Source organism: Eurytemora carolleeae, unplaced genomic scaffold (assembly GCF_000591075.1).
Source record: "Eurytemora carolleeae unplaced genomic scaffold, Eaff_2.0 scaffold717, whole genome shotgun sequence".
NCBI classification, from domain to species: Eukaryota; Metazoa; Arthropoda; class Copepoda; order Calanoida; family Temoridae; genus Eurytemora; species Eurytemora carolleeae.
Genome location: NW_019396864.1, coordinates 40,596 through 51,425, shown reverse-complemented (window position 1 = coordinate 51,425; position 10,830 = coordinate 40,596). Strand labels below are relative to the sequence as shown.

The 10,830-nt window shown below is 34.9% G+C and overlaps 1 protein-coding gene across 6 annotated transcripts in view; it reads right to left on the bottom strand.

The window, feature by feature from the left end:
* Positions 1 to 2,238: 2,238 nt before the first annotated feature.
* LOC111709518 (DNA ligase 1) overlaps positions 2,239 to 10,830 on the bottom strand; it is an 11,520-nt gene continuing 2,928 nt past the window's right edge. For 5 of the 6 annotated variants that reach the window (XM_023483204.1, XM_023483206.1, XM_023483205.1 and 2 more), the window contains exons 6-11: positions 10,688 to 10,769; positions 9,880 to 9,947; positions 8,095 to 8,245; positions 5,605 to 5,679; positions 3,881 to 3,965; positions 2,239 to 3,445 (exon numbers count right to left, since the gene is read on the bottom strand). In XM_023483204.1, the coding sequence (XP_023338972.1) occupies positions 2,456 to 3,445; positions 3,881 to 3,965; positions 5,605 to 5,679; positions 8,095 to 8,245; positions 9,880 to 9,947; positions 10,688 to 10,769 (1,451 nt within the window). In that variant the 3' untranslated portion in view covers positions 2,239 to 2,455. The remainder of the gene's footprint in view (positions 3,446 to 3,880; positions 3,966 to 5,604; positions 5,680 to 8,094; positions 8,246 to 9,879; positions 9,948 to 10,687; positions 10,770 to 10,830) is intronic. The other variant, XM_023483207.1, reaches the window with a different exon arrangement.

Sequence of the window (10,830 nt, the reverse complement as noted above, 5' to 3'; positions counted from 1 at the left end):
CCTGGTCGAACATCATAATTTTTTTTAAATCAATAGCAAACACACTCGTGAAAATGTCGAATCCCTTTTCGAATTTTCGAAAAAAAAATAATTCATGAATGAATCCATTCTCAACAATTTAATTTATGTGACTTAGAATGTGCAATCTAAAATGTTTCATGGATGTCAATGTCCCCCCATCCCCACTCCATTAACCACCACCGCATCAATAATCATATAATGGTGTAAACACACAAATGTGTGTGTTTGTTTGTTAACTAAAACTGTCAAATGATAAAAGTTGTTCTACCCAGTTCATCTTCTGTCTTCAATTTCCAAATACAATTTTTTGAGACAAAAAGAGACTGATGAGTAAAGGACTGGGATTCTTTTATTCTTTTCTTAGATAAGACAAGATCTAGTATTTTCTGCCACAGAATACACAGATGAACAAGATTTAGCATTTTCTTTCACAGAATCATCAGATAAACAAGCTCTACCTTTTTCTTCCAAGAACTCAAAGATAGGACAAGATCTAACATTTTCTTCCATAGAATTCACAGACAGGACAAGATCTAGCATTTTCTTCCACAAAATACACAGATGGAACATGATCTAGCATTTTCTTTAAGAATTCACAGATAGGACAAGATCTAACAATTTCTTCCATAGAAAAAACATATAGGACAGGATATAGCATTTTCTTCCATAGAATACAAACATCAGACAGGATCTACTATTTTCTTCCACAGAATACACAGATATGACAGGATCTAGCAGTTTCTTCCACAGAATACACAAAAAAAGTCTCGCATTTTAATCCACAGAATATACAGATAGGAAAAGATCTTAAATTTTCTTTCACAGAATACACAGATAGAACAAGATCTATAATTGTCTTCCACAAAATAGAAAGATAGAAAATGCTAGACATCTTCTTCCAAGAATTCACAGATAGGACAAGATCCATAATTTTCTTCGATAGAAAACCTCTAGGGATTTTCTTCCACAGAATTTACAGATAGGACAAGATCTAGCATTTCCTTCCTCATAATTTACAGATAAGACAAGATCTAGCATTTTCTTTCTTATAATTTACAGATAGGACAAGATCTTTCTCATAATTTACAGATAGGACAAGATCTAGCATGTTCTTTCTCATAATTTACAGATAGAACAAGAACTAGCATTTTCTTTCTCATGATTTACAGATTAGACAAGATCTAGCATTATCTTCCACAGAATACACATAAAGACAGAGATCTAGCATTTTCTTTCACAGAGTACACAGATAGAACAAGATCTAGCATGGGCTTCCACAGAATACACAGAAAGAACAAGATCTAGAATTGTTTTCTTTCACAGAATACATAGAAAGAACAATATCTTGCAATTTCTTCCAAAGGAATATACAGATATGACAAGATCATTTTCTTCCACATATTCATTATAAATTTGATATTTTCAACATTTAAGATTTCTGATTTTATTGTTCGACAATCAACAGAAGATTTAAAATAATTGTGAAAAACTACGTTTTTTCAGTTTTAAATCAATACAATACAATAAAGACGGCTTTTCATTTCTATCAAACTTTCAAGCAGCATGGATACACTTAAAAATCTGTCAAAAAGACAGCGTCTCTTTGTTTACTTTTAAACTGAAAAAAACCGTGTTGGAAATCAAAACTTAATTAGAAATCGTTTTTTTTCATTTTATATTTCCATGTAAAATTTTTGTCGAAGTTTCTAACGGTACAAAGAAACATGAGAATAACATTACCACTTTAAAATCTCGTCTTAGTAATTAAATTTTTATATGATATTGTGACAATTAAAAAATTCGTTCGTGTTTAACTAATATTTTCAAATACATTAATTTCAAGTGAACCTAAATGAATGTAATGTCTGGTTCAGAACGGTACCGCGTTGAAACCTTCAATTCATCAAGAAGTGTTGAAGATATTGTCGTTTTGTTCCTTCTATGTTTATAAATGTTTAGTTGTGGTAATTCTTACAAGTTTTCCTGCAGAAGAAATGCGTTTGAAAAAAATCAGTTTTCAAAATAATAAAAATTACATGCTCATACTTTTAAAAAAAGCTTTAAAACGTGCCATTGTGAATCGGACATTGCCATCTAATCATTGAAACTCCCTTCCCTCCTTTGTAATTTTATTCTCCAAGTTCCTAATGAGCACATGTACTGGAAGCAGATGTGGGTTGACCAGCTCAAACATAGAACAAACCCCGTCCATTGTCGTCTGAAAACATAGATTAACGTTGCTAACAGATTCAGATTTATTCGAATTTTCAAAGAAAAAATGCAACAATACAACAAATTCTGAATATCTCATCTCGTATTATAATTGTTTCTGAAAATATCTATTTACAAAACGACGAGGTTTATTAGTGTGGGGGGGGGGGGGTTGTAATTTACAATAGGAAGGTACAAGGAGAATCGCAAAATTATCAAAAAATCATTTTTTATCATTCTCATCCTTGGCTTCCTTAGCTTTCTTCAAGTAGTTCTTCAGTTTGTCTCGGAGTTCCAATGCTTTCTTGGAATCATCAGCAGTGTCTCCTTTCCCGGAGGATTTACTTGACACCTTGCTCTCCTTTCCTTTCCTGCTTGGCTCAGCTTTCAAGGATTTCTTCTTCTCAGGTTCCTTTTTGACGGGCTTTTTAGACGATCTACTTGAGCTGTGTTTCCCGCGTTTCCTCTCGGTTTCAGATTCAGATGATGATGATTCGCTCTCGCTATCAGAACTATCCGACTCGTCCGATGAAGATGATGAAGAGGATTCAGATTCGGAATCGCTGTCATCACTGGACGAGTCTCCGCTGTCGGACGAATCGCTATCACTACTCTCACTCTTCCTTCGGGATTTACGAGAACGCTCTTTCTCTCGCAGCTTCTCTTTGGCTTTCTGTCTTTCCCGTTCAATCCTCTCCTTCTCCCGTTCACGCTCCCGTCTTTCCCTTTCCCGTTCCCTTTCCTTCTCTCTCTTCTGTTTCAGTCGATCTTCTTCTCTCTTTTTCTCCATCTCCTTTAGTTTCCTTTCCTTCTCTTCCAATAGTTTACGTTCCTGCTTCTTTAAAGCTTCAATCTCTCGAACCCTTTCCTCTATCAGTTTCTGTTCATCCTTCCGTTCCTTCTTCTCAGTTCTATTCTTACTTTCCTTTCTCTGCTCCCCATCCTTCTCCTTCTTGACTCTAACCTCATCCCTTCTCTCGTCTCGTCTTGTATCGGTCCTCTCCTCCCTCCTTTCCCTCCTCACCTCAACCTCATCCTCCTTCCTCTCCATCCTCTTCCCACGCATCCTATCCCGTAGATCTCCGCCGCGCATACTAGCTCTTAGATCTCCTTTTCCAACCGTATCCTTCATCCGTAATCTTTTCATCCTCTCTCTCTCAACCTCATTGTCATCCACATCCATTCCATCCTCATCACTACTGTACTGACGTATCTAAAACATGTTTGTAATTAAAAGGGTTAAAAGATTTAAATGTCCCTGAAAACTTTTTCATTTATTAAACAAACTAATCACACAATATCCCGATTAATGGATTTTAAAATGACTCGGAACCAAGTTTTTCTTCAGAATAGATCTTCCAAGTATAAAGAAGTCGTCGACTTCAAGTCTAGCATTAAAAAAGATAACATCTGTTTTCAAATTTCAAGCTTAAGAAATCAGTAATATAAAACAATTTCAATGTTTATTATCATCTGGTTAACGATGTTGTAAAATATTCTGAAAAGCTACAGGTGCATGTGCAAGTAAACCATTTACGGGTATACAAAAATATCATCTTGACAATTGCTGTATGGAAAAAGATTTAAAGGGAAACAGCAAGGGTTAATGATCGTATGCTAATTTTATTTATTGTCACTTTAAATTCACCTCGATCTTCATATCCTCTATATCCGGTAGATCTTCGCCATCATCTAGTTCAAGGTTATCCCTCTTACTCCGTCCTCCTTCAAACCTAAACATTAGTTCAAGGTTATCCATCTTACTCCGCCCTCCTTCAAACCTAAACATTAGTTCAAGATGATCCATCTTACTCCGTCCTCCTTCAAACCTAAACATTAGTTCAAGATTATCCATCTTACTCCGTCCACCTTCAAACCTACACATTAGTTCAAGGTTATCCATCTTACTCCGTCCTCCTTCAAACCTAGACATTAGTTCAAGATTATCCATCTTACTCCGTCCTCCTTCAAACCTAAACTTTAGTTTAAGATTACCAATCTTACACCCTCCTTCAAACCTAAACATTAGTTCAAGATTATCCATCTTACTCCGTCCTTCTACAAACCTAAACATTGGTTCAAGATTATCAATCTTACTCCGTCCTCCTCCAAACCTAAACATTAGTTCAAGATTATCCATCTTACCCCGCCCACCCTCAAACCTAAACATTAGTTCAAGATTATCCATCTCACTCTGTCATCCGTCAAACCTAAACATTAGTTCAAGATTATCCATCTTACCCCGCCCACCCTTAAACCTAAACATTAGTTTAAGATTATCCATCTCACTCTGTCATCCGTCAAACCTAAACATTAGTTCAAGATTATCCATCTTACTCCGTCCTCCCTCAAACTAAACATTAGTTCAAGATTATCCAATATCCATCTTACTCCGTCCTCCTTCAAATCTAAACATTGGTTCAAGATTATCCAATATCCATCTTAAACGTCCTCCTTCAAACCTAAACATAAGTTCAAGATTATCCATCTTACTCCGTCCTCCTACAAACCTAAACATTAGTTCAAGGTTATCCATCTTACTCCGCCCACCCTCAAACCTAAACATTAGTTCAAGATTATCCATCTTACTCCGTCCTTCTAAAAACCTAAACATTAGTTCAAGATTATCCATCTTACTCCGTCCTCCTATACAAACCTAAACATTAGTTCAAGGTTATCCATCTTACTCCGTCCTCCTACAAACCTAAACATTAGTTCAAGATTATCCATCTTACTCCGTCCTCCAACAAACCTAAACATTAGTTCAAGGTTATCCATCTTACTCCGCCCACCCTCAAACCTAAACATTAGTTCAAGATTATCCATCTTACTCCGACCTCCTACAAACCTAAACATTAGTTCAAGGTTATCCATCTTACTCCGCCCTCAATCAAACCTAAACATAAGTTCAAGATGATCAAATAAAATCAAATCAAATCAATTTAAATTATGTTTTACGGGGATTTCTTGAGGCATACTTCTATTGGGTTAGAGTTTTAATTCCTTCCCAATTTCTGGATTTTAGCCCGATCTTTATTTTAAATTGGAGTTTCCAATAAATTTATACTTTTTCGGCTGCACGTAATGTTGGTTGGTTCGTCCTCCGTAAAACCTAGACCTCAAAGAAAAGTTCTATTATTACCCGACATATCTTCAGATTAGAATTTAAATATAAACCCAACCTTTCTAAAAATGATTTGATTTTAAATATAAACCCGACCTATCTGAGAATGATTTGGTTTTAAATATAAACCCGACCTATTTGATAATGATTTGGTTTTAAATAAAATCCCGACCTATCTGAGAATGATTAAATTCTAAATATAAACCCGACCTATCTGAGAATGATTAAATTCTAAATATAAACCCGACCTATCTGAGAATGATTTGGTTGGTTGGATCTTCTGTCTGATTGGTTTATTCTCGATCTTCATGGTCAAAGTTTGCCTGAAAATTAAAAAAATTATTTCGAAAAATTCGAATGTTTTACTAATTTATTATCTTAGTGAATAATTATAATTCATTTTTACATTTAACCTTACTATATAGAATTCTCAAAAATATTTGGCCAAAAATAAAAATTTTCTGCTTGTTCAACAATCTCTTTTTTACAGAGCTTCTCTGGACATTTTCTATTGAGAAATTATATTAATTCCTGGATGATATTAATAAAATTCACCCTAAATCAGGTTTACTGTAGAAAATAGTTCTCCATTTTATTGTGGTCAGAAGGATGAACATGACTGAATTGGTGCCATTCCTTGACACAAAACTGTACATTGAAGATGGAAAAATCACAACAGACCTCTACAGAAAACCCACAGATGTACCTACTTCCATCATCTTACCACCCAGCACATATCTCTATACAACAACATGCCTTATTCACTTGCTTACAGATCTATACGATATTGCAGTATAACAGAACTAAGGGATGCACAAAAAGGATTTTCTTTGCAGGGATCACAATTCATCAATTGTGGACTCTGAAATCTTAACCTAGAGAAGTTGCTTTACTTAGTTATACTCTCTATCTTATTTAATCCCCAGCTGCCTTGTATTTCCTTCATCATTCAGAAACATTGGAGAACCATGGTCCAGGATCCTTGGATGAAGGAGGTTTGTTCAAAATCCACCTACGGTTATCTACAGGAGACCTTATAATCTCAGGGATCAACTCATCCGAGCCAGAACTCCATATCACCCAAGAATCAAGCCAAAGAGGCTGACACCTGGAATGAAACCTCAACTGGCCCTACATAGAGCCTGGAACAGTTACACAATCCTCTATTACCAGTAAGAAAATCAAGATTAATGGAACTTTCATCTGTAAGACTAGAAATGTAGTTTACTGTATTACATGTGAGCAGTGTAAACTGCAATATATATGGACAGACACCAATATCTTTAGATGCAAGAGTGAGAGAACATATTGGTTACATTAGAAATCTTCATACAAACCAGCCTACAGGAGAACATTTTAACCTTCCTGGACATGAACTCTACCATCTAAAAGTTAGCGTTCTAGAGAAGGTTTGGGACCTTGGGAGAAGTTTACTTAAAGTACAATAATCTAAATATATCAGATATTTTATTACTGAACTCAGAGGAATGAACAGAAAAAAATGGATTTTAATTAATTGTAAACTGTAGTTTAGTATTTAAAAAAAAGGAGTATTGCTGATGTCCAATTCTTTAAAAAGGTTTATATATCCCTCCTTAAACAAGCCCCCCCCCCCCCACGATTTAAGTATAAAATTTGATAGACCCCTACTTCCACTTTAATTTTCATTCGACAGAAACAATCTCAAGGAATAATAATTGTCTTGTAAACATTTTTTAAAAAGTGAATATCTGCAAATTATCTGAGTTTGTTTCCCTTTTGTCCATTTGAAGGCTCATTTTTTTTCAATAATCTTTTTTGTTTGTTTATTTATTTTCTTGTGTTTTTTTTAACATTTTTTTAATTATCGATTTTGATTTTTTATTTGATATATTTGATATTAAATCGTAAGAACTGACGAGAGTCAACCCAGACCGAAACATATTTTCAATAAAATGTGGAACTAACATCTACTTTATTTACTCTACATAGGTTTGGTCCATCACCATCACCGAATTTTAAAGCTTCTCTATCCATAGTTAAGATCTAAGATATTTGATTTTCCTTTCACACATGATTACAGGTGTATGCTGGTCTGCCTAGTCCCTACTTATAAAAAAGCCTTAAAAATTACGCTTTTTAAAAATATTATTTCCCAGAGAAAAGCCCTTTTAACCCTTTAATCCTCAATTGGTTGTCTACTTTTTGTTCAGTACAAGAATATTTTCCTACCCAAAATTAAAAAACTACGCTAGGTTCTCTCCCGCCCCCCCCCCCCTCAATCCCAAAAGAAAGACTATCTGAACAAAGGGGTCCATATGATTTCATCTAATACTATCCCAAAACTTGATTGATTTATATTAGGCCAAGGGCAGGATTAACCATGTTGTTGTTGTTGTAAACAGTTGAAAGTATGATGTCAAGTTGTAGAAAAATGTATACTGCAAGGGAGTGATGATTTCATGATTACTGATATTTAAATCTTTTATCACCCCCAAATGCAGTACACATTTCTGTAGTGTAGTGCATGTACATAAGATATTGCCTAAGTTTACAATGCCATATATAGTGTTTTTGCATGCCACTTAATGTACTTTCAACCCCGATTCCATTTGGGATCAGAAATGGAATGATATAGACCACTTTCTGAACAGAGAAGAAAGAGAAAGCAACTTTCTTTAAAGGTGTGAGGGGCTAGATTTACAAAACTCTTATCTGTAAAACTTTTAATTTTCACTGGTCCGAGACCGACACTATACCTGAGATCAAGATTCCTAGCCTCCTTGACCAACAGCTCATTCTCCTCCTCCTCCTCCTCATCGTCGAGATACTCCTCTATAATCTCCTCCCTCACAACAAACTTAGTATTTGACACCTGCCTCTTCAATACTCGTTTATCCACTGATCCACCTTGAAACAGATAAACAAATATTATTTTATTTTAATTCAAGCATATTCTAAGTATTTGAAAAACTTTTCAAAATTTTGTATTAATTAGCTCTAATCCACAACTCTTGATCTCGAACATCAATGTGACAACTTTTGAATTTGATGGATGAGTGCTTGTTCCTTAGATTTTAGAGATTATCATATATTTAAGGGTTAGGTTAAGACAGTTTCTGGGCCGAGCGCTGCGGCTAGGATAAGCTTGGGGGCCGAGCGCCACGGCCAAGGGAGTATATTCATACTAGAATTTGAAATTTCCCCCACCCCCTGGCAATATTGTCCTGATTTTCCTTCCCTGGTGTGGAACGTTTTTTTTAATGCTTTTTATCACAAACTAGCTATTACTGCCACTAAATAACTTATTTTACCATATTTTAAGTCATTTTGCATCACTTACCTTGATTGTTATATTTAATTTACAGTTATTTAGTCATTTTTGCAACATTTTTTAGTACCCTTGGCCATGGGGGGCCGAGCCCACTTTGCGGATGATTTTTTTTTGTATTTTTAAGATTTTTTCAATTCTTAAAGCATTTTAAATGGGGCCAAAACACATGATATTGATATTAAGGAAAAAAATATATGATATTTTCCTCAATAAGGTTTTACATAGAACTTCCAGTGTGAGCCAAAACTAGCAGATAAAAAAATAATGATAATTTAAAAATTTGAAAAGTTTCTTTGACACAAAGATGTCTTAAAGTCCAGACAAGTTAATGTCTGCGCTACAATAAAGGTTCTTAAAGAATCTTTTAATTCTCTTCCATTAGAACTTAAAATACAATTGGGAAATGATAGAAATGAGACTCAGTTCTCAGTATAAAGAAAATTTGGGAAACTTTTCTAAAATATCTAATTTCTCTTCCCCATAGGCAATGAGGGAAACTTTTTTTTATATTTTTTGGGTAATCATGGTTTTTTTCTACCTTTAATAAACGGGAGAAAGAAATAATATCACCATTTAGAAATACATATCTAGAATTTTCTTCCACAGAATCAGAGATAATATAGCGGCGATCGATATTATTCCGTTTTATCATCTTATAATATATTTTTTCTTCTATTTCCTCCCTTTTTTTTCTCTTTTTCTTCCCCTTTTTCTTTTTCTTCCCCTTTTTCTCTTTTCTTTCCCTTTCTCTTTTTCTTCAGTTTTCTTTTTTTCTCCCTTTTTCCTTTTTTCCCTCTTTTTCCTTGATTTCTTCCCTGGGCTTAATTCTTTCCCCCCTTAAGGGGGGTTGGGGTTGGGAAAGTAAGATTATACTCCCCTGGCCGCGGCTAGAACAGGCTCTCTTTATGTCTTGTAATTCAACGCGGCATGCGCACGTAACTTCCTTGGGCTTCTTGCCTTATAATTATGGGTCACCTAAACCCTCTTTCAAAATCAATAATAGCCAAACCCATCATATTCATTACAGTTAATTTTTGAGATCTATTCTAACAGTTTTTCTTTGAACACCCTTGGAGTCCAATGTAATTTTATACACTAAATGATTGATTAATGATCCCCCATTCATATATCATTTAACCCCGGGGGAGGGGCGGGGGGTCTTCAAAAGATCTACTCCTATTTGATAATATTATGCCTAGAGTTTTCTGACCTGTCTTCAGCCTTGATTTAACATCTAGTTTATTCTTCTTCTCCTCCATATCTGCAACCATTCCCATTCTAGATAGTAGATGGATATACTTTGCTTGTCTGTTTGTTTATCTGTTTGTATCAAATAAACGTAAAAACGCATGAACCAAATTTTTTTGGGGGACCTCGCATAATCACAGGGAAAGTTTATGAATTTAAAAAAATTGCCTTAACAAATTTATATTCCTCAAAACCCACCCATGACAAATCCACGAAATTTTTGTTATTAATGTTTCATATTTTAAAAAGCTAAATTGCCGCAGATAGAGCAAAGCAACAAGTAAAAATTAAATCGAAGATGTGAACGAAGCCCCCTGAAAGCCTAATGAAATGGAATTTGTAAAGGACCCTATAAAAAAATTGACTCCCTGGTACGTCGCCAGGTCAAACGGACCGATTGAACTCCAGTGGCGTTTGCTATGGATCCTGTGGGGGATACACGAATTTTAAAGAAACGCAAGTATTAAAAGATTTTTCCACTTAATCGACCAACTAACTTTTTTTATTTGCTTATACATTGCTATTAACAATACCATTCCTGAGGTTAATAGTTTCCAATTAAAATGTGAGGCAAATCGGTTAAAGGATTCATGTGTGACAAAATTGAATGCAGATGTTCAATGTTCATTCCTTTTTTAAATGAGAGTTGATGGATTGCAGATATTTTTTCCATGTTAAGGGGCACATAATGTGAAAATAACAAAGGAACTTTTAGTCGGCTCTGAAACATGAACTCAGAGCGACCTGAATTATCATGACTCCATCTTTACCTTGGTTTCTTAAGTTTCCCTTTCCACTGCATTTCATCTTCACTTTCCTCTACACCATCAGAGAAATAAGTTTTAGACTCTTCTATAAATAACAGTAGAGTTGAATATACAATATTTTCTAGAAAAATGTCCCCCACCCCCCC